This window comes from Ctenopharyngodon idella, chromosome 11 (genome assembly GCF_019924925.1).
Source record: "Ctenopharyngodon idella isolate HZGC_01 chromosome 11, HZGC01, whole genome shotgun sequence".
Taxonomy (NCBI): domain Eukaryota; kingdom Metazoa; phylum Chordata; class Actinopteri; order Cypriniformes; family Xenocyprididae; genus Ctenopharyngodon; species Ctenopharyngodon idella.
The window spans coordinates 12,972,551-12,997,297 of NC_067230.1; the positions used below are offsets into that span (position 1 = coordinate 12,972,551).

General features: G+C 39.2%; 1 protein-coding gene across 8 annotated transcripts in view; it reads right to left on the bottom strand.

Annotated features, from left to right (window-relative positions):
- kif21b (kinesin family member 21B) overlaps positions 1 to 24,747 on the bottom strand; it is a 100,800-nt gene that overhangs the window by 6,927 nt on the left and 69,126 nt on the right. For 3 of the 8 annotated variants that reach the window (XM_051911617.1, XM_051911618.1, XM_051911616.1), the window contains exons 27-34: positions 20,226 to 20,264; positions 11,932 to 12,068; positions 10,713 to 10,893; positions 10,453 to 10,617; positions 10,148 to 10,265; positions 7,483 to 7,653; positions 5,242 to 5,441; positions 3,324 to 3,458 (exon numbers count right to left, since the gene is read on the bottom strand). In XM_051911617.1, the coding sequence (XP_051767577.1) occupies positions 3,359 to 3,458; positions 5,242 to 5,441; positions 7,483 to 7,653; positions 10,148 to 10,265; positions 10,453 to 10,617; positions 10,713 to 10,893; positions 11,932 to 12,068; positions 20,226 to 20,264 (1,111 nt within the window). In that variant the 3' untranslated portion in view covers positions 3,324 to 3,358. The other 5 variants (XM_051911620.1, XM_051911621.1, XM_051911619.1 and 2 more) reach the window with 3 other exon arrangements.

Here is a 24,747-nt window from a genome sequence, read left to right on the forward strand (position 1 = left end):
AGTAAGGTAATAAGACAAAAGTTTCAGTTTGGATAAAGTTCAAATAAGCATATATATATAATTTATATATATATATATATATATATATCTTAGTCTTGTCAACATTTTGGAAATTGTTTTTGTGTTCATTGAGATATTATTTAAAATGTTACTTTTCAAAGGGGGTGTACTCATCTACGCTGAGCACTGTGTGTGTGTGTGTGTGTGTATATATATACACACACACACACACACACACACACACACACAGTTGTTTACATAAAGATCCATCTTTTCACACTGAGGACAACTGAGGGACTCAAACAAGTATTAAATAAGGTTCAAACATTCACTGATGCTCCAGAAGGAAACACGACACATTAAGAGTCGGGGATGTAAACTTTTTGAATTCGATGAACAGAATAAATTGTACTTTTTTGTCTTCTGGGAAACATGTAAGTATCTTTTGTAGCTTCCAAAGGGCAGAACTAAATGAAAAAATATGTTCTTTAAACAAAAAAAACAAAACAAAAAAAACTTGCACATCAACTTGTTTAAAAGTTTTCACCCCTGACTCTTAACGCATTATGTTTCCTTCTGGAGCATCAGTGAATGTTTACAGCTTTTGTAATAGTTGTGTTTGAGTCCCTCAGTTGTCTTCAGTGTAAAAATATGGATCTCAAAATCATTCAGTCACTGCTGTAAAGGGTTCAAATATGCAGAAGATGCTTGAAAACAGAAGAATCTGCAGGACCTGGAGGATTTTTCTGAAGAACAGAGCTCAGTTTAACTGCTCAGGACAAACAAGGGACTCATGAACAACCATCACAAAACAAAAAAACAGCCGTAGATCATCCAGGTAACCACACACAGTATTAAGAATCAAGGGTATGTAAACTTTTGAAACATTTTTATAAATTCTGCTATTTTTTTGTCTTGTGGACTTTATGTAAACAACTGTTATGTGAAAAAGTTTATTAAGGACAGTACTAAATAAAAAATAACATGCAATTTTCATGATCCTTCTTATTTTGTTAAAATGATTAACATTTTTGCAGATTCTGCAAGGGGTATGTAAACTTTTGAGCTCAACTATATATATATATACATACATACACACACAAATATACATACAGTGAAGAATATTTTATCCCCAAGAATGCTTTATCCTAAATTTCTAGGTCTTGCTAAAAGCACTTATGCTTTAAACAACAATACTGCAGCGGATTGGTAAAACACCAGTCACCAGTCTCACAAGACGGTGAGGTAAGATGTATCTTGTGGTATCTAGACCTTAACTAGAACCAATTAAAAGGATTTACACCACCACTGTTGAACACAATTAAGGGTGCAATAGGTTTTTATTACCCTCTGAAAGATGAGCACACTTGAGCACACTGAAATGGCAAAAAACAAAAAAACAACGATTCTCATTAGTACAGTTCCTCTTTATTGGCCCAAAGTGAAAGAGCCAAGGGAAAGTTCTGTGGGATCAAACATTGGAGAAGTTGGCCTATGAAATGAAACTGGTGCAAAGTATGAGAGAAACAGACAGATGCACACAGAGATGGATGATATACTGACAGAGTGAGAAATAATTGACAACAACAAAATGACGCAGCTGAGCCGTGTAGTTTGTTCTCAGACATTCTGCAGCTCACGTCCCCTCGAGTGCATTCGCACCACTGCCGCTCAACGTGTCTTTAACCTTCAGGAACTGTCACGCCTTTGCTCAAGTATCTGCACTGACTGCCAGTAGCTGCCAGAAACAAATTCTGTTTGACCAGCAATGTTAAAAATGGCCCGGTCATCCCACTCAACCTGGTGTAAACTGCCCAATATCTCCCTTTTCTCTCCAATATCAGTCTAGTTAATGAATAAGTTCCAAAAAATAATTTACTGATTTTCACATAGATGCTTATTTTGTCTTTTATGCTAATATATCACAATAATATATATTTATATATATTTTCCCACCTAATTACTCATTTTAAACCGATTCGTCACATCATTAACAAAATTATTTGAGTAGAACTCAGTGATGGGTGAGTGTTCTTGTTTACAACATTGCACATTTTTTAATCATTTTGTAACCATAAGAACATTTGCATGGAAGATCAGCAGAGAGAGTGCGTCATTATCTGTCGCTTTGAAGAACGGGGTTACAAATTTCCCGTCTACCTAATTATATCTGTCAGTAAAATATTGTAACACTTAGTATTTCCATGTGATATTTATATCACAAGAACTTCTGCAGCAACAGCTCTTTCCGTTTTACCCAGCACTGTGTTGTAGGTTCTTGTTTTTTTCTTTTCTTTTTGTTCCACTCTTGCAATGTGAAGATCTGCTCACTTGATTTAATGAACATCTCATGAATTATTCCAGTGGAATATACCTAGAAACTCTTGTTCTCTTCCTAAATCTTCACTCATGTATCTCTTCTGGTCTATTTTTAATTTTCAGGGGGGACTTTAAAGCTAGCATGACATTAAAATGGACAATTCTTGATATTTAATGGAATATAGCAGTATTTATGATAAATGATTTATCTGTGCACATTTTTTTTTTTTTTTAATTAATGTGCATTGTAATCTTGATTCAGAATAACCTCCCCTCCCTCTTGCAGCAACTTCTCTTCTCTTCTCTGATGACAAGGGCGGGGCAACCTGTCAATCACATGAGATCCACCAATAGCAAACCACAACCATCCAATCAATTCCACATGGACAAAATCAAGTCCCGCCCTACATTTGTTCTTGTTCCAGAAGCCGTTTCACTCAGATATATGACACAAAAGACTGTCGCAACTTCTGTTTCATGCCGACTTTAAAACTCTACTTGCTCCCCTTGTCTTCACATTTATACCAATTTTTTTAATTTTCAGTTGACATGTTTGCACACGTTCTGAATATAGGCAAACGGTTGAGCTTGATGATATCTTGAAGATACACAATGGCTCAAAATAAAGTTCTTTGAAAGATTCAAATGTCATCTTGCAAAGTTTGTCAAATCTGGCAACTAGTTCATCCTCAGAAGCAGTTATCATAACCATTTTGTTTCCAAGCAGACTCACAGAAACCAGAGTACAGAAGCTGCGAAGAAGCCAGCCAGTCACATCGCAGCTTGAAGTTCTGGAAGATTCTTGCCACGTTTATGTGTAATACGCATCTGATAATCAGCGGCACACCGTCTGAGGCTGAAACCACCACTTTTATGTGGCAAGTACAGCATGCTGCTATGTTCTAAGAGTTGCAGCTAAGGACTTGTCACAGGGAAAAAGGGAAAATGGGGAAATGTACTCAAACAGAGAGACATAAGAAGATTAGATAGAGAAAGGACAGTACCAGAGGGAAGCAGGCAGGAGGTGGTTAGTGGAGGCTCAGGGGAGGCTGGTGGCCCGGCCCTTGATGGCCAGGACCCGGCGGGGCAGACAGGGCGTGAGCCCGGGGACATAACTCCACAACTTCACCCGACAGTCACTGCAGGTATGAAGCCCCGCAGCGCGAAGGAAAGGCATGAGAGAGACAGACAGAGAGAGTTGAAGGAACAGGAGAGCTTTGTTAGAGAAACAGTAATGAAGAACAGTCAAACAATCCCACAATCCCCTGCCCACACCATCTGCTCTACAAACAAGCACCCCCGAAATGCACAAAAGTAGGTCTTAAAAACATATTAGTCTGACTGAACATTTCTAAGTAGTCTAACTGTCTGGAAAAAGACGTCACAAGAGAGTAAGAGACTGAACAGAGTCACAGAAACAGACGAGCAAGACATAACAGACTCATTGAGCTGATGACCCATTTACAACCATTAGAGGACCGTAAATAACTGGTTATATTATCATTTCAAAATTACCATATTTAAAACCTGTTCTCTTCATCTTGTTGTCCCAGTGCACATAAGTTTCCTCTTCTGCTAATTTATAGCTTTAGGAAGTTCAAGCTGCAAACAGGTTCTTTTGAACAAACAATTCATCTTTTTTTATATATGTATTACCACACATTACATGACATTTAAATGCTTTAAACTTGGGGTGTACGATATGTATCATCTACGATAATATTTTAATTGTTGTTTAATGATGTGAAAGCAGCCATTTTGTCAAATATGTTACTCATTTTGCCTTGAGAGAGCATGCTTTTATGCATGATGTAGTCTCGTAAAATGCAGTTACAATGACCCTAATTTCAATATATGGCCCCTGTATGAGACTGACTCTGTGTTGGAACATGCCTACTTCCATACTATAGGTGAAAAACAGTATGTGAGCTGAGTAGCATGTCCATGTTCACTGTATTCATAAAACAGTAGGCGAAAAGTCCCCGGATGACCTACTACTTCCGGTGAGATTCTTAAGTGCACATTCGATGGACACTTTACTATCCCATGAGGCCATGGGAGAGGATTTATGAATGGAGGCAATGCAACGCAACTGACGCCTTAGGTTAAATAACAACATGGTAGATGTAATACGTCCAAATTCATTCATACTACCCACATTCATTATATACATAGAACATAATTTTTAACGGTCACAAAGTAAGTTTCAAACCAAATGTAGCGCCAACTATACAGTATGTGATTTCAGACGCAGCTGCTGTTCCTAAACGGCAATAATACAAGTTATAGTTGACCGAGGAATATCTAGCAGGGATGAAATTGTCCCAATGCTTGTCCATATAGTGTAGTTCCAAACAAAGCCACAGCAGAACTGTTGTGCATCTCCAAGTAACACACAGCAGTGTGTCGCACGATTTACTATTTTGTTCCCTCGATTTGCTAAATCATGCGCACGATTTACTATTTCATTCCCTCGATTTGCTAAATTGTGCGCAATTTACTGTTTCGTTCCCTTGATTTGCTAAATCATGCACACGATTTATAAATCGAGGGAACGGATCAGTAAATCATGAGCATGATTTATAAATTGAGGGAAAGAATTAGAAAATCATCCACATGATTTAGTCTACTATTTTTTTCCTGCATGTCATGTGTGGGGATCCGTACATTCCTTATCCATTCATGATCCACTTACTTCGCTCCTGAATGAATTAGCTTTTTGAACGAATCGGTTGAATAAATGAATCAATGACTCCCTCATTAAGACAGTGACATTCTGCCCCCTACTGGCAGTCATAGTTTCATATTTAAAAAATCTTAAATTTCATTTAAAAAATATATTCATTATTCAAAATATTATAGTATAGTAACATTATTCAAAATATACTAGTAATTGAACTTCTTCCTGCATGACATACGTACCTGGACGCAGTAAAGATCTGTTTGGAATTGGTGCAGATGGCATTGATGGGGCTATCATGGCCCTTAATCTCTCCGATGGGCGTGAAGTTGTCTACGTTCCACACCTTGAGCATGCCTGCCCTGCAGGCGCTGAGGAGCATGGGCCGCCCGGGAACAAACGCCAGTGCACACACCCAATCCTTGTGCGCATTTGGGATTTGCTGTGGAGAAATAAGTAACATTCGATTTTTTAGATCTCCTCTCCACTATAAAAGCACAAAGTCCCTCCAGCAGGAGTTATTCTCTATATCAGTGTCACTGTTTCTGAACTCCCTGAAACACCTCCATTGTAGTCTTGAATTTCCTTCTGGGAACGAACATGTCACAATATTCCTCATTTAAATAACTCCAGCCCAAGGCATACGCAGAATAAAGGGGCGGGGCCTGGTTGAGTTAGTTAGTAGTGTGTTAAAACTCACAGTTATGGTAAGGGTTCCCAAACACAACACAACACACTGATCCAGCTGACCAATCATAGCACATTGTGTTTTTCAGAAGGAGGGGCTTCATAGAGATGTTTCACATAGAGACATGTGAAAAAGGTGTTTTTTGAAAATTCAAGCCTGAAAACTTGTTCTAGTAAACTCCAAAAATCAAAATCAAGACTTTGTAAAAGGGGCATAATATGGCCTCTTTAACTCTTCAGTTCAGGGTTTAACCTCAGCAAAAGTAAAAGTGATAGCAAGCACCATTAATAATAAGACTACAAATGAGTTAAAATTTAAATTTAAACAAGCCTCAGAGTAATAAAAATAGATAGAAATATAAATTGAATTTCAGATACTATAGAAGGATTATACAGATGCTATAAAAGAGTTAAGAGAATTATGAAGCTCTATATATCGCTATGATGCATTTCACTTTTTTAACCACCAAATTCCAGCTGAATCCGCCAACAGGCCTTTGGGGAAACGGACAGAAATTCTCATAAAAGAGAGCAACCAAAGCACTTTATCTTGGCAAATTTACCCAGTTGTTCAATCAGAGAAGACATGAGAGTAAGTAGTGTGTGTGTTTAGATAAACTCACTGCTTACACATACACATTGTTAACCGCACTGGGATTTAAGCGTCTTCGTATTGAGGGGAATTCTGTCAGTCAATTACAAAAAAAAAAAAGAAAAAGATATGGATGTGCAGTAACAGCTGTGGACTGATTCAGCCCAGATGTACGTGTGCATTTAATATAAAAGTGAGGGAGCGCTGCATACATTTGCATAATGAAAAGAAAGTAAAGATTGACGTGAAGATATCACTTTATATAAAGAAGTCTTTCATCTACATGCCCAAAAAATGACAAAAAACTGGAAATGTTTACAGGTAAATACCATTTAAAGAGCTTTAGTCATCATGACACATTGTTTTTCCTGGGGATATTTCACTCGAAATGTGATGAAATTATCAACATGCAACACACACAATGAAATTTACCTGTGAAATACATAATTCATATAATCTTGACGGGTAGGAGCCTCATTTTGTCGAATCCATTTTCATGTCGTCTTATAATAATCTTCCATTATTTTTGACCTTTTAGCTCTGGATGATGGGAAACTTTGGAATGTGTTCTTGTCTAATATAATCAGCTGGAGAAACCATTAAAATCAAACTTATTATTAAAAGAGCTTCCTCAGCTGTCAGCGCGCGATGACGTCAACCTCCAGTGATAAATGAAGCTATTCTACATCTATTGACACAGGAACAATAGGTAAACGCTGGATTATTACCTTCTGAAACATCATTTGTCTGTGTATATATTATTTTTTGGTACTGGATATTGTAATTTTGTCGCTGTCAGTCATGAAAGCCCATCTTAACTTTAATACACTTTAAAGCACTTACAGCTTAATAGTCATGCAGTTCTTTGCCATTTTTTCCTTAAATTATTATTTAACTCAAATCTTACTGACATTTTTTGAGACTAAATCTACATTTCATCTTAGTTTCTTTTGGTAATTATGGGTAAAGAAGGAAAAACATTCTCCAGCAGCTCTTTGCTCTTTCTCTCCAGCTGTTTCCTTTGATTGTGAGCTACAGTATGATGATCATACACAGCACAGAAATTAATATATTTAACCATAAATAGTTAATGCATTATAAACAGAGTGTATATTATGAGTGGGGTTCATGTGACATTATGACATCACACATTAATACAAGACCAAAATGCGCATACATGTAATAGTAATCTTTTAATATTTACCTGAATCAGCTCCTGCTGTCCCAGATCCCATTTCTTAATGCCGTTGTCGCGGGAACCACTGAACAGTATGTCACCGTGTACAGCAAGACACTCAATCCCATCGTAATGAGGGGGCTCGAAGTTATGAGCCGGTCCGATGTTGCCCTGGGCTCCCTCCGCAATGTCAAATATCTGCATTAAAGGGTCATGAATTGAGAAATCAAATTTTCCTTCATCTTTTTGACATTGTGCTGTAAAACATACTGAAAGTTCCAGAACTCAACTTTCTTCAAGATTTTCCTACGTGATTTTCAATTTCTGAGTGAAATAAGGTCTGTGGTAAACATAACTTGACGATACGTTAAAATTTGCTCCACAACGTCAATTACAAACACCCATATAGAAAATGCAAATTTTAAAGCTATTATGTTTATTTAAAATAACACCTGTATGTTTCTAATAAGTAACTAGATAAGAACATTTGGGGTGTGAGTGTGTGCAGTTTACACTGTAGAGCAAAGTCGACCCCTAGTCAACTAGAAGAGGCTTAGTCGACAAAAACTTTATTAGTCGGTTAGGAGCAGAAAAAAAAAAACCTCATGGCGAAGTCACGCAGTCTGTGAGGGACAGATCGTTAACGGTGGGTCATTGTGGTAATTACAGTAAGTCGGGCAGGAAATCCAAAATGTTCGCCTATCATTCATTGACCTCAAATATGGCCTATTATTTCAAACATGTATAGTGTAAGAAGTAGCAACTTTACATGGCTGCTCGCTCTAACGTTAACATAGATAAATGTGTGCTATTATTATGGTCATATCCAAGTGTTTGAGGGAGTGTGGAAGCTGAAATATTAGTGCGCTTACTGCAAGACATGGAGGTGCCGGCGCGATGACTTGCATTTTTTCTGAACAGCGGAAACAACTTAAACATTTTTTTGGTCATGGGCTACAGATAAGATTAATACATCATTTGAAACTGTAAAGGGTCTAATTTTATTTGTGTAAACTCACAATAACAAGAAAACATTGTGTCTTTGTGAAATAAAGAAAACAAACAGGATGCGCTTTCTGCCGTCTCGGTCTTCCTGAACTGGAGTGTGTCAAAAAATAAAAAATAAATAAATAGCCCACTTGCAGACATGAGAAATATATCTACAGAAAGCTTGAAATGTCTACGTTTAAACAAACCAATTCAAATAGAAAAGAAATACTATCTGATTATGTAATCCATATGAAAGTTGCATTTCTCTCTAAAGGCTTGTCCACTAGCCTATACTGCAGAGATGGCAAATCAACATCGTCAACTTCATCTTTGCAGCCGACACGGACTCAGAAAACACAAGTTTATTAATGAATAATTAAAATGCGTCCTTGCTATTTTTTTCCACATTCATAATTAGTCGACGATCCTGTGATTAGTCGACTAATCGCTTAAATCAGGGGTGTCCAAACTCTGTCCTGGAGGGCCACTGTCCTGCAGAGTTTAGCTCCAACTTACTACAACACACCTGCCTGGAAGTTTCCTGTATGCCTAAAAACTTAATTAGCTGGTTCAGGTGTGTTTAATTGGGGTTGGAGCTAAACTCTCCAGGACAGTGACCCTCCAGGAGCAGGATTGGACACCCCTGGCTTAAATGAATGACTACTAGTTGACTAGAAAAATCTTTAGTTGGGGGCAGCCCTAGACATTATTCTGTCTGCTACAGAATCGTGTCGCCACCAGTGCAGAGCTGCTCAATACTGGCATCAGGTGGGTGTAAGTGCATCTACAGGCACAGTGAGGCCAAGACTTTTGGACAATGGCCTGGTGTCAAGAACGGCAAGAAAGAAGCCACTTCTCTCCGAAAGAACATCAAGAACAGACTGAAATTCTGCAGGAAGTACAAGGATTGGATGGCAGAAGACTGGTGCAAAGTCATTTTCTCTGATGAAGCCCCCTTCTGACTGTTTTGGACCTTGTGCTGTGTTGTCCCAACAGTGAAGCATCCTGAGACCATTCATGTGTGGGGTTGCTTTTCATCCAAGGCAGTGGGCTCTCTCACAATTCTGCCCAAAAACACTGCCAGGAATAAAGAATGGTATCAAAATGTCCTGCAAGAGCAACTTCTCCCAACAATCCAGGAGCAATCTGGTGGATTTTCCGTGCATTTTCCAGCATGATGGAGCACCATGTCATAAAGCAAGAGTGATAATGAAGTGGCTCGAAGATCATTACATTGAAATTTTTGGATCTGTGACCAGGCAACTCTGCAGATCTTAATCTCATAGAGAACCTGTTGTCAGTCGTCAAAAGGCGAGTGGACAAGCAGAAGCCCACAAATTGTGATCAACTCCAAGCACCAATAAGCAAGAATGGATCGCCATCATTCAGGATTTGACCCAGAAGCTGATATCCAGGATGTCAGAGCGAATTATGAAGAAGAAGGGGCAACAATGTAAATATTGACTATTTGCATATATTGAACCTTTTGGCAATAAAAGTCTTTACATCTTATGAAAAGCTTATCGTTTTCCAATATACCATAGAAACATGTCAAAAAATAATCTACAAATACTAAAGCAGCAAACTTTGCGCAACACAAAATTGATGTCACAACCAATACTTTTGGCCACGGCTGTAGAAGAAGACAATATGAAAAACAGACATAAATAAAAGGGAAATAAACTAAAATGGTTAAACTGACCTTCACGTAATGGTCTTTGGATCCAGTGATCACCTGATCCTTGCCTCCTCCAGAATAACCCACTGTAAGACACATGACTGACCCAATGTGTCCTGTCAGCTTCCCAGTGGCCTGCATTCTGCACACAAAATCTTCAAATCAGCCTACTGTACCACAATGTTTATAATAAAAGAACAGATTATGCACATGGAGATGAACTCTGTACAGCCTACTTGCCTGGTGGGTTTTTAATTCATCAATAAATGGACATCAATAAATGCTAATACTAGCTCTGCCTGTACTTGGCTAAGGAATGAACTATGCACCTGTTGAGGTCCCATGTGCGGACAGTGTTGCCTGCAGCAGCATAGAGCACCGATCCGGAGGGATTGAGGGCAATCTGGTTGATCTGATACTCGCCCTGGGCTGTAGTGATGGTGCGGGTGGTTGTACCAGCACAGGCATCACCTGAGACCACCTGACCCGATGACCTGATGATGGACAGGCAAAGTTTACATTTTCGTACTAAACTTAAAACTAGGTGCATTCAGATGCTGCCAATTTCAGATGTTGAAAAGATACTTACGTAAATGTTCGGACACACTTGGCAGAATCACGAATGTCCCATACTTTGATATACGAGGTGGAAACTGTGAAGACCAGGCTGGAGTTGCTGCAGTATTTGACGGAAACTACGTTGTTAGGATGTCCTCTCAGGGTGACTATTTCCTGTCCGGTCACCAGGTTCCACATCTTGCAGGTTCGATCTGAACACCAGGTAAAAATGTATTCATATTGTTTATGATGAACTATGGCAGGCGTTTGCAACCTTAAAGGCATAATTCATTTTCATTTTAACAATGTCTTTACTACCTTTCTAGACCTTGAAAATGGTAGTTGCGTTGCTATCTTTGGAGGGATAGAAAGCTCTTGGATTTCATCAAAAATATCTTAATTTGTGTTCCGAAGATGAACGAAGGTCTTACGGGTTTGGATCGACATGAGGGTGAGTAATTAATGACAGAATTTTCATTTTTGGGTGAACTATCCCTTTAACTATCCCTATAATTGTTGCAGCCTCGAGTAGTTTGTTGTTGTGTCAATTCGTTTTATTTTTCGACTGTGAAACAACGTCCTGGGCCAGTTTTGACACCATTTGGACCAATTACTTGCAAAAATAGTCAAGCCACATGCGCAAAGTGAGCATATAGAATATGTAAGGTTAGAAAAATCGGGCTGCGTTTGTACAGTACATGCTTTCTATGCTGATGATGACATTCACATTGATGAAATTTATCTATAAAAAACTTTTAGATATCAATCTGCATATGTGATGAATATCAGTTATGCTCATCTTTGATCTATATTTAATGAAGCACATACAAAAGACCTGAAGTGGAAGCGTTACGGCCTGTTTTACTGATTACAAAAGGTTGTTGCGCATAACCCCTATTAGAGGAATATTACATGGAATATTACATATTACAAAATTACAAAAAAAATTTCAATTTATTTATGTTTGTTTTGGCAACCCAATTATGATTTCAGTTTCATGATGATTTCACTGGCAGCTTATAAATTAATAATTGCAGCATTGTGAGTAATATCTATAGATTCACAAGATCGAGCTACCCACGGTTAGCCTTCTTAGCCCAATAAAGCATGCTGAAACTTTGACCTTAAAGCAAAGAGAAAGTGCATTTTGAATTGGCTCATGTGTTTATGCTCAAGGGTGTTTATGTTTTCCTGTTACAGACTCAGAGTGAAATAACTGTGAGAATGGACCTCAGTGGTGTACACTGTACCTTTGGACCCGGTGAAAAGCAGCTCGTCAGTGGCATCCAGGCAGAGCACAGGTTTGGTGTGTCCCTCGGCCATTGCCACGCACTGTAGAGGGGCCGTCCTGCCCCCCTTCAGCCCACCTGTGGGAGTGATCACACCCCTGCACAAAGACATGTAGCATTTCACTGTTGTGAAGTGAGGAAGTCTGTGAGGTTAGTCTCAAAGCGAGTGGGTGGAAAGGAGGATGCAACAAAGCTTTTTTTGTGTTCAAATATACAACGTGTGCCATCTGTTCCATACGGATGGACAAAAGCCTTTTTTGTGTGTGTGGATGTGAGAAAGAGTAACAAATTGAGTGAGATAGGGAGAACAGAAACAGAAAGAATAGATAGAAATAGGAAGAAGGTCTCCTGATATGATAAATCCCAATCCATTATAATTACAGGTTTGTGGAGCCACTAAAGTATCAGTGCCAAAGTCCGTCTAGGACCCCACAGGGTAGCCGTTGGTAATGCCTGATTTAAAGTGGAAAAGACCGCTGTGTTTATATGTAGGGTAAGAGACTAAGCTAGTATGCTATGCTAACAGTATGCTAAACAAGTACATCAAGCTGTTAGCTTGCAAAAACAACTGAAAAACACAAAGAATGATATTCAAATTAGGCTATTTACCACCATATGTAACATAACTTAAAAAAAATATGATGGTATTTAGGGCTGCCCTCGACTAAAGATTTTTGTATTCAACTAGTACTTGTTTATTTAAGCTATTAGTCGACTAATCACACATGTATATTAATAAGCCATATAAATCATAATAACGAGCCTTTAATCGTCTATATATATAATACATAGCCTAATCAACGCTCAAGCGCACACATGAAGCTTGCCACAGCGCACCGGCAAAAGTAATGATTATAAATGAATTTATTAATAATGTTTTCTATGTTTTCAGCTGCAGAGATTAAGTCGATGACGCTGATTCTTCATCTCCACAATAGTGGACGCGCCTATATGCATGTTTCATACGGATTACATAATCTGAGAATATTTGTTTTACACTTAAATTGGTTGACAATCGCTTGACATTTCAAGCTTTCTATAGATATATTTCTCAGTGATGCAAGTAGCATTTTCTTGTTATTGTGAGTTTACACAAATAAAAGAAGACCCTTTACAGTTTCGAATGATGTATTACTCTTATCTGTAGCCCATGACCAGAGTATTTTAAGTTGTTTCCGCTGTTATCATAAAAAATGCAAATGATCGTGCCGGCATCTTCATGTCATGCAGTAAGCGTGCTAATATTTCAGCTTCCGCACTCCCTCAAACACTTGGACATGCGCCTTAATAATAGCGCACATTTATCTAGGTTAACGATAGAGGGAGCAGCCATGTAAAGTTGCTACTTACATGTTTCAAATGATAATCCATATTTGAGGCTGATGGATGATAGGCAAATGTTTGGATTTCTTGCCCGAGATACTGTAATTATCAAAAGGACAAAACCTTTTGAAAAAAAGGTTGTTTTTTTTTCTCTGCGACTAACAGATTAATACAATTTTTGGTTGACTAAGCTTCTTCGAGTCGACTAACGATTATTCGACTATTAGGGGGCAGCCCTAATAGTATTAAACAGCATGCATCAAAGCAATTTTGTAGAATTTCTTATCAGGCACTGGATAGAGTGCTCATTAAATGCCCGCTTTGGGGTCCTAGGCAGACTTGATTGTTACGGCCACCTCTTTGTGAGATCCGGTGGATGAACCCTGCACACTTCAGACCCTCAACCTTCGGTTGCTCTCCGTGGAGTTCACTGACAACGTGCTGATATTTCATTTGATTTATCAGACTCCAGCTGTGTTTTACAGCACCCTCGTGCAGTCCCCCACTCCGTCTTCCTATTCAGGCTCCACGGGTCACCCAGGATATGGCCATCAGCCAGGCAGACGAACATCAGTGAAAACAATAGAACAGACTCCATATATCGAGCAGGTGTTAATTATGTCCTACTATAGTGTACCTCTGCCAAGCAGCAGGGGAGCCAATACATGTGACGTCGATGTCACACCGACTGCCAAGTCGAATGCACACTTGAAAGAGAAGCCTGCTTGACTGATGCAAACTGCAGCCAAGTCCTCTGTGAGTTGTGGACTTTGGTTCAGAAGCTTAAATCCGCATTTCAAAGCCGCTCGGTTGGTCACTGCTGACTTTGCAGGGTGGCACAGAAACTGGAACTATTTTAAGACATCTTCAATGCCCATATGTTTTACAGAAGCATGATCGGCTCTGTTGTGTTGCAAGTGAAGGTATAATGTTAATCTCTAAACCCCAAAGGTTATGACTGATGCCAATGTTAAGCAGCTAGGCACCGGTTTCCATTTCCCCCAAGCAAAAGTAGCATTTTAATAACTATGACTCATATATATATATATGACATTTTGGAGTGTCAGTGCAAGGCACATTGATATGCGTGTTTAAAAACATGTATCAAATGTCAGGGTCCCAAAAGGCACCCTGTCCTCACCACTGCTATCCCTAATTGCAAATCTGTATCCTGCATTTGGGGGGCCCTCGTTTCAATCACACACTCTATGTGCCACGGTGTTCCACTGGCCAGGAGGTCATATGCAGAAAGGGTCCTGGTGTTCATTTCCTTTATCGCATATCCTGAGGCTTTTGATGCCCCTTCCCCTATTGGCCTAGTCCATTATTCAGTCGATAGGCACTAGAACAGGAAGCAGATATTACTTGTGCATGGTGCTTGTACACGTGTGCTGATGCAGCACGGAATTTGCAAATGATCTACTGAAACTCTCACACTAAGGCGGAGATGAAAAGGAACCCATCACGTCTGAGGATGCAGAGCAACACGGGGCTTTTTAAACTTATTTATATCCACATAAATTGTTTAAAAGACTCTTTGCTGGAGACAGGCAGCAGTTCTTCCTCTTGACAGGCTGTATGCGAGTGAGATGGTCCCAATTAGGAAACGCAGAGTTTCCCAGCAGCTCCCAAAAGACACTTCAGATCTCTTCCTCACCAGTACGAACACCGTCAAACCGCCCATAAGTTCTTACAACCTGTCAATCACTGAGACCGCATCCAGAGAAAGGCGAGGCAGGAACGGATGCTCTCAACCATGTTGGGACTCGTGTTAAGATGTCACCATTTTGTGGTCTGTCTAATGGCTGACGGACTTGGCAGAACCATCACACGACACCTGTCATGGCTGCTCATATCACATCAGGGAGCGGACAATGTTTCGTCTTGGATGGTATCCACTAGCTTTTTCTGTTTTCCCCCAACAATAGCACAGGCAAGCTGGTGTGCAATTGAAAACCGCAATCTCCACATCCATCGTAACAGCTCCACAGAGCCAACTGCAAATGGATGTAACGTTTACTGACAGCTGGCAAGCCGAATTTCTGGTCAGATTTATGATGGACCACTGCCACGGGCTGAATGTGGGTTTCTATCGCAAGAGATATGTGCTAAACACACGTTGTTTTGATGGAGAAGAGGATTCGTCTATAAACTGCTCCAGAACTTCAGGAAACAAAAATAAAACTTAAAGTCTCAAGGACTTGTACTTGAGGGACCAAGACAAGTAAAATGACTTCGGGGTTGAGCTCTCATCTCTGGTCTTATTTCGGTCTTATTTTCCCATGCTCCCCCTTGTGCAGAGCGGAGGATGTTTTATGTCAGTCATAACAGTGGGGGCGTTTTCAGCTCAGTACTGACCCCTTCTGGAAAGTGGAGAAGTCATTTCTTAGAGTAAACAGGTGGAAGTAATCTGTCAGAAGAAAAACAAAATCAAACAAAAGCAGGCATTACTTTTCAAAAATCACCTTTCTTTTTGGTGTCAGTTTTTGCTGCCGAGAAAATATTGCAACTCCAGTTGTGGCTGCCAATTAGCCCACATACATTGGCAACCTGGCAGGGCTAAACAAGCCTTTCCTCCCCTAAAAAAATAATGAGGCTCTTCCCCTTCAGGCTGACAGCGTTCCCAACCAGCCCAGTCTCGGAACGCTCTTTCCTGCCGGCCGAGCGAGACGGAAATGAAGCTGGAGTTTGGGATGAAGGGAAATTGGTCTCCTGTGGGCTGAGATCAGCCTCTGTCCGGCTCAGCGCCTGTGAAGTCCTAATGATGGTGGAGCCGTCAAAGCCTGTGTGCAGGCGCAGTCGCACAGAGGTGACAAGAGGATGGCTGATTAAAGAGGAAACTGGGACATCCTGGGCCTCTGAGGACAGATGAAACGAGAGAGGCTGCTGTTGGCACATTTGTGCTCTCTAAAGTGGAAAAGACTCCAGGGAGGTCCGGCAAACAGGAACTGATGGTGATCGGGTTCCAGACTAACATTGTGTGAGGGGTTTAAAACATTAGTACACTGTAAACCCATAAGTTGGCAAAACTTGAAAAATTTGAGGCAATCAGAATTTTTAAGCTAATAAATTCAAAGTTTAAGTAAGCAGAACTGGCAGATTTTTATTTTGTACCCATACATTTTAATTGTTCTTAACTTGAAATGTTTAAGTAAACTAATTCGTACATTTAACTTAAAATTTTCATGTAACCTCAATGTGAACATCTTTATTAGTGTAAACTTAGCTAGCTATAACAAGCTAACTCAGAAAATGCTAACTTGCTAATTTGCTGACATGTTAACAATAGCATAGTATGGCAGTATACCATGAGTGCAGCAATATAAAGCATTTAACATACTTGCTCTCAAACCAAGCCGCATGTACCACTTGTCACCATGATGGTAACTCTCCAAAAACCCACATTAACAGAAACTCTTCTAGCATAACATTAATCGCTACTAAATCTCCCACTTAACATTAATCTTGCACAAAAACAAAATTATATAACACTTAATTTTAGCATTTACTCTCCCTTTCGAGTGCAATGGGCAAAGCATGCTGGGAAATAGAAATCCCAGCCCAGTTTCAGTTAAATTTATGTTCATCTAAATTGAAAGAAATAAGTTCATAAAACTCAAAACAATGAAACAGCTCAGTTTACTTAAATATATTAGTTCTGTCAACTTGAAAGAAAAAGAAAGTGCTAAATACTCATAAAAGTTAAATCGACTGAAATAATTTGATTAATTTAAGTTTGTCCTACTCAAACCAATCAATTATTTTGAGCGTTAGAGTTTACAGTGTAGCTTATGTCTGTGTGAACTTCAGTTAAATGATAAAGCATTTTTACTGAAGCTGTATTTACATATCATTAACATGTTTCAGTTGTATATGCAACTAGATTTTTTCCATCTGAAGAAAATATAAGTGGTGTTTGCCCATGTGAAACTCATCGGCACGATGTTAGGGTGTTCTCTGTGGTTTCCAGGGCATTGCTATGTGGTCATTGCTAAGGTGTCTTATGTGTTTGCTAACCAGGTCAAATTATGACACCTTGAAGCATCTAGATAATGCTCAGGCTCCTTCCTTCAAAGATTTTTTTGGATTCTTTATTGCCCACCAGGCAAAGCAGTTCACAGTTGGGAGTTGGTAATGGTGCTGTTTGCCTTAGCAAGCTCCAATAATGAGTACCACACAATTTCTCCACACCATGCAGCTTAATTTTTTGCTCATTTGAGTCGATAAGTGAGGAATTAAGAGTTTAGAGTGAAAGGAAATAAATTAAAAAAAAAAAATAATGCTAGCAATTTGATTTCTTACTGAGTGTCAATCAAACAAACTCAATACAGGTGTAGAGCCATGCTGTGCTTTAAACATTACTGCTGTAAACCAAAAATTAGACTATGCACACACAGCCAGAAACTCAACATGCAAGCCTTTCAACACTAAAAACGCATGAAAAAGGATACACTCCATTTCACATGAGTGCCAAATCCAAAACATTACAATGACAACAGCAAATTTGAAGAAAAAAAAAAATCTAAGAAATGATGATCTAAAAACTAAACCTTCATGCAGCACATAACCAATGAGGAGTGAGCTCGTGGTTTTGGACCCTTCCGTTGGGTTGAAAGCAAAGACATGGTGTGTGAAGGGGGGGGAGGGGGAATCCTGTTGCCTCTTCTCCAAGTCTCCTCCATAGAGGAGACGAGCATGAGGAGGTCAGGATATGGAGGTTCTGTGCTTTTCATGGATAAACGAAGAGGGGAGTTGTTATGAATGAACCTTATCTGAACATTCCCATAGCAGGATTTAGAGCAGACTGCTGCATTCAGAGAATAAAAGCCTTCCCTACTGACTCATTCAGCTTCACGCCGATCGAAGAGGGTGTTGATCTTTAAAAAAAAAAAAAAAAAAAACAGCTAATCCAAACCTCACAGTTACACTGGCCCTAGATAAGACAATTTAGATGAAACACTAAGACATCATAGCATGAAGTTTATCATCATGCTGTTTTGCTTCATTCAGGAATAGTTTATCACCACTGACTCACTTGGTGAGCAAGTTAAGCCAGCTGTCTGCGATTCTCCCCTTAAACAGATTTGTCTCTCAAAGGAAATTTGGGGCTGAGTTGTTCCAAGCACTCCATGTTCCATCATAGAGCCATTAACTTCTAATGGGATAACGAGAACAACTCGAAAGAAATGAGAAAAATGCAATTGTGCTGTCAGGATAATGGGGTGCAGAGAAATCACAGTGTCACTATATTGGATAAGAAAAGAATATTGAGTAACATACAAAATTAAACCTGTGGGGTTTTTCTGAACCAATTTTTTGCAGTCTTTACAACAGAGACCAGAAGAAACAAAGCTCTTGCCAAAAAAAATGATTAGATCAGTGGTGGTTCAAAGGGGTAAAGGATGTAAAACTTGGCCAAAATCTCTCTAGCCAATTTTCAAGTTGATTTTTTTATTTTTATTTGTAAGCTTCATTTACATAGTTGTTGAAGAATCAAGAGACAGAGCATCTCTCAGCCAGTGGGGGTTAAAGGGATAGTTCACCCGAAAATGAAAATTATCTCATGATTTACTCACCCTCAAGCCATCCTAGGTGTATATGATCTTCTTTCAGACGAACACAAATCAGAGATATATTTAAAAATATCCTGGCCTGGAGATTTTAAAGCCCAAAAAGCACATACATCCATCATAAAAGTAATCCATACAGCTCCAGGGGGATAATAAAAGCCTTCTGAAGTGAAGCGATGAGTTTTTGTAAGAAAAATATCCATATTAAAACTTTATAAACTAAAATAACTAGCTTCCACCAGATGACCGTACGCATACTGCGCAAGTCGACTTGCGCCAAACGAGTAACCCCTGATGCGATGGATGTAGGAGTATCGTAAACTTAGACGCCTCTTGTGGTTCAAACAAATTGGGCTGTGCAACAAACTCAAGCTCCTCTTCTTTTATATTGAAATCCTCCGACATTTCTCTTTAAAATTTCTTGTTTTAGACTTCTAATTATTAACCGGTGTTTTGTTTTGCTCTATCCTCTGCGCTTCCGCGTTCGTCATTGCGTCAGGTCAGAGGTTGCTCTTCCGCCACAAATCGAGGTATACAGTTTTAAATATGGATATTTTTCTTACAAAAACTCATTGCTTCTCTTCAGAAGGCCTTTATTTACCCCCTGGAACCATATGGATTGTTTTTATGATGGATGGATGTATTTTTTGGGGCTTCAAAATCTCGCTCCCCCCATTCACAACCATTATAAGGCTTGGAAGAGCCAGGATATTTTTAAATATTTGTCTGATTGTGTTTGTCTGAAAGAAGATAGTCATAAACATCTAGGATGGCTTGAGTGTGAGTAAATCATGGAGTAATTTTCATTTTTGGGTGAACTATCCCTTTAACCCAGTCAAACAACTTCTGGACTGCTTGAAAGTATTGGGCGGTTGCTGAGGCAGACTCTCATGGCCTTGGCAGTAACCAATGAGGTTCTTCTCTGTCAGATCTGGTTAATTCAACAATTTTTGCGAGGGAATCAGAGAAAAATAAAGGCAGTTGAGTTGGCTAGTAGGATGCAACCTTTTGATCCCAGTCCAGAGCTGTTGCACGATTCAAATAGGGTTTGTAATAGGACCTTCCCAACAGATCGGCAGGAAACAATCAATCCAATGATTTTGTGTCATGAGCTGACATTTAAGCAAGTACATTCAGTACACGATTTTAAAAATCGTTTTTTCCTTCCTTTGAACCTTCAAGATTATTAAAGCTATTCAAACAAGTCCATCCATAAGGTTCATTCAATTCTTACAGAGTTCACAGCACAGGACGCAAATGGAAAGGGTACATGCATGCTCACGCCGTGACCACACCTGGTGGGGTGTGGCCGGGCGGGGCAACCAGGCAACAGGAAACAGAATGACAGACAGAGATCTCTACCTGAACACCTCCGAGAGAGAGGAGTCGCTGTCATCCGACCTATAGGGCAGAACAGCAGTTGGGTTAGGGGAAGGTGGGAAGAGTCAGTAGAAGACAGAGAGGGAGGGGGAGGAGCCTTCCAGGAAGCAGGCAGGAGCAGGGGGTGGGGCTGGAGCAAAAGGGGAGGAGTTAGCAGGAGGGTTATGCAGAGTTCATTGGGTGGGGTTACTGGAATAAGACAGCAAGAGCCCACTGCAAACCTTAGCTCCGATCCACCTTTACAAGCCTCACAGTGATGTATTCCCACAGCTCGTGTTGTCATAATGGATACTTCACGTCTCAGTTCACTCGGCTGTTTGATCTGAACTGTTTTTATTGTGACTATCAAAGAAATAAAACATGACTCTAATAAAAAAGGCCAGCGTTTTAGTGAGACGTATTATCAATACACGTTTCATTCATGCACCATCTCCTATTGAAATTGCAACAACACTATAGTGCTCGAGGCTAAATGGCTCCCACTATTCACAGAGACAATATACAAGTACATGCTGCAATCATCACTCACACATTATTCTAAGTGCTATTACGTGAATGTGGATGACTGCGGATGTAAAGAGAATAAAATATGAATGAGATATAAGCATAAATTGTTTTCTTTCATCAACTGAAATATTTAGTGATTAAAATGGATATAATGCAGGGTTGAATTAGTATTTTGGAAGTGGTGAAACTCTAAAAACCAGGTTAGGACACAGTATTAAGCTCTATTGACAGTATCTGTGATCTGCAGTCGATTACTACGGAAATATATGTTTGTCAAAAACAGCTTTTAAAGCAATGCATTTATAATAGAAGCCTATGGGGCAAGACATTGCACTGGGATTAAATGTTAAAATGCACAACATAAGACTTTAATAATATGCACCTTATCATGAGACTAACAAGTGACAAACTCACTAACCATGTAACCATGTAAAACCCATTAAGATGTTTATTTCTTTCTTTCTTCAGTCGAAAAGAAATTATGGTTTTTGAGGGAAACATTCCAGGATTTTTCTCCATATAGTGGACTTCAACAGGGTTCAACGGGTTGAAGGTCAAAATTAGTTTCAATGCAGCTTCAAAGGGCTCTACACGATCCCAGCCGAGGAATAAGAGTCTTATCTAGCGAAATGATCGGTCATTTTCTTAAAAAAAAAAAAAAAAAGAGTAAAAATTAAATACTTTTTAACCACAAATGCTCATCTTGCACCGTTGGAAAGGTCACGCGTGACGTAGGTGGAAGTACTGTGGTAGGGCGAAAAACTCATTTCAATAGGTGATTGTTTTACCTTTTTTTGTAAAGGCCGTTTAACTTAGTCTTTGCGTGTTTGCTTTATAGGCACTGGATCGGTACTTCCACCTATGCCATGCGTGACCTTTCCAACGTGATTACGTAATGCGTGGCGCATCGCAGAGCTAGTGCAAGATGAGCATTTGTGGTTGAAAAAGTCTTTTTTTAGAAAATGACAGATCGTTTCACTAGATAAGACCCTTATTCCTCGTCTGGGATCGTGTAGAGCTCTTTGAAGCTGCGCTGAAACTGACATTTGGACCTTCAACCCGTTGAACCCCAGTGAAGTCCACTATATGGAGAAAAATCCTGGAATGTTTTCCTCAAAAACCTTAATTTCTTTTCGACTGAAGAAAGAAAGACATAAACATCTTGGATGACATGGGGGTGAGTAAATTATCAGGAAATTTTGTGAACTAATCCTTTAAACAACTACCTTACTAACTATTAATAAGCAGTACATTAAGAGTTTATTGAGGCAAAAGTTATAGTTAATAGTAAATAAGTGTTCCCCATACCAAAGTGTTACCATGATGTTTTTTAAATTAATAATTTAATTCAGAAAGAATGCATTAAATTGATTAAAGTTACAGTGAATGCACTTATAATGTTACAAAAGATTTCTATTTCTTTTGAACTCAACCCCGCTAAACATCTTCGAATTGCATATGTATGTGCGACGATGTTTAATGAAGTCAGTGCTGAGTCTTAGAGTCAAAAGAAAAACAATATGAACCACTGGCAGTCCCTCAGATAAGCATCTGATTGGCTGATATGTTAATAAAGTGTCAAGCATTAATTGCTACTTTAAAATACAGATTCAGTCAGACTAGAAGTCCAGCAGCTTAAGACATGCACACACACTTAGTTGATAAACATTAATGAGTGTGTGACCAATTTGACGGGACGCTTTGATTCGCTGACACCAACTCTGATTTGAATGTTGATGAAGGTCTATTAATATTGGTCTGCATGAATGTCTTGCGTCTGCTGTCCGGTTTTGTTATTCTGTGCTAACCCAAGCAAAGACTGAAAGGCTGTCAGGATTCCAATCTAATCAAGTCAGACCCGCCCACTAGGGGACCAATCAGTAATCAAGTGGGCTAAAATAATTAAAATCACACTAGCTTATATACCGATACTGACATGCACATTAACAGGTGAGATTATTAATGTAAAGGCACGCCAACAGACACGGGAATAGGATCTAATTAAGTTCTAAACAAAAAAGGAGTGGCACAGAAGGAAGTTCATTAGCACCACATGAAAATAGTCAAAGCTAATTCCCATATGACGACCGGCGTAGACAGAAATGTTACATCTTCAAAAACACATAACTATATTGAGTGGTGCTTGCCCGTGCACGTTACCAGAGCGTTCCGGTGTGGTTGCAAAGAAGTTCTGAGTATGTTGCTATGCAGTTGCTAGGGTGTTATGGGTGGATACTTATTGGTCCATGTCAAAAAATCCCCCAGTCTCCCTAAATATTGTATGATTACAGCAATACAAGTTTAAAGGATTAGTTCACTTTCAAATGAAAATTACCCCAAGCTTTACTCGCCCTCAAGCCATCCTAGGTGTATATGACTTTCTTCTTTCTGATGAAAGCAATCGTAGAAATATTAATAAATATCCTGACACATCCTAGCTTTATAATGGCAGTATGTGTTACCAAACGAATATGAGCTGAAGAAAGTGTCTCCATCCACATCCATCCATCATAAACATAGTCCACATGGCTCCGGGGGGTTAATAAAGTCCTTCTGAAGAGAAGCGATGCGTTTGTGTAAAAAAAATATCCATATTTAACAAGTTATGAAGTAAAATATCTACGCCTTCCCTATTCAACTTACGGAAAAAACGGAACTGGTGTCGCGTCAGTTTTGTACGTTGAATAGGGAAGGCGTAGGACGTACAGCGTAAGCTTTTTGAAGAATCCGGAAGGCGGTCTGGCGGAATCTAGATATTTTACTTCATAACTTGTTAAATATGGATATTTCTTTACACAAATGCATCTCTTCACTTCAGAAGGCCTTTATTAACCCCCTGGAGCCGCGTGGAGTACGTTTATGATGGATGGATGTAGATGGAGACACTTTCTTCAGCTCATACACGTTTGGTAATGCATACTGCCATTATAAAGCTCGGATGAATCAGGATATTTATTAATATTTCTACGATTGTGTTCATCAGAAAGAAGAAAGTCATATACACCTAGGATGGCTTGAGGGTGAGTAAAGCTTGGGGTAATTTTCATTTGAAAGTGAACTAATCCTTTAACCCTAGAAAGGGGTGAAATTGACCCAATGTGTAATTTAAAAAAAAAAAATCTTTTAATAAAGCCATTTAATTCCTTAATATTTAATTATTCCACCCAAATCTTATATAGGTGTGAGAGTCTCAGCAATGCCAGTTACATATTTGTTGGTCATAAGTTCAGAAAAAGTCACTTATATTTTTGTATCACTACCCCAAGTCTTCATAAAAGGGGTCAGAATTATCTGGAATCACCAAATGAATATTAATATTAATAATACTTTTAATAAATAATCATTTTAAGTAATCCTATGTCCCCCTTGAAAGTCTTTAAACTTCTGTAAAAAATAAAAAAATAAAATAAAATAAAATAAAAATGTTTTTTTTTGGGTCATGCATTCTAGGATTTTTTTGCCCAGTTCAAGCCTGAACTCTTGTAGAGCAAAAGTAATATTGTGCTTCTCCTCAATAACCCTGCAAGATCTGTGGTATCACTTACACATACAAATGGTGCGGGACGATGGGTTACACTTAAGTTTAATACCGTCAGGGGTTTGCTCAAATCCCTAATTCTAAGTATGAGCTACAGTAATAGTGATGCTTGCCTTAGCAAACGGCACTAATTATGGTGATTTCACACAGAACACAAAATTACTGTGCTAAAGGTGGTTGAGTAACTACGAACAGGATGGCAACCCGAGCGTTGTAAACAAACTGAGGAATAGCACGGCCTGATAGAAATTACATTAAGAGAAATCTACAGTCTGATACGATATGTGTCCTACCCCACACACACTCACACTAGGAGAGCGCAATATTCAAGGGGTTGGAAAAATAATGAGATAAATCCCTGACAGGCGCATCAAATGACCAATTTAGATCTCTATGGCAATATCAGACACTGCTGATTCAATTATGGAAGGAAAGTGCAAACAAAACCCATCTTCAGAG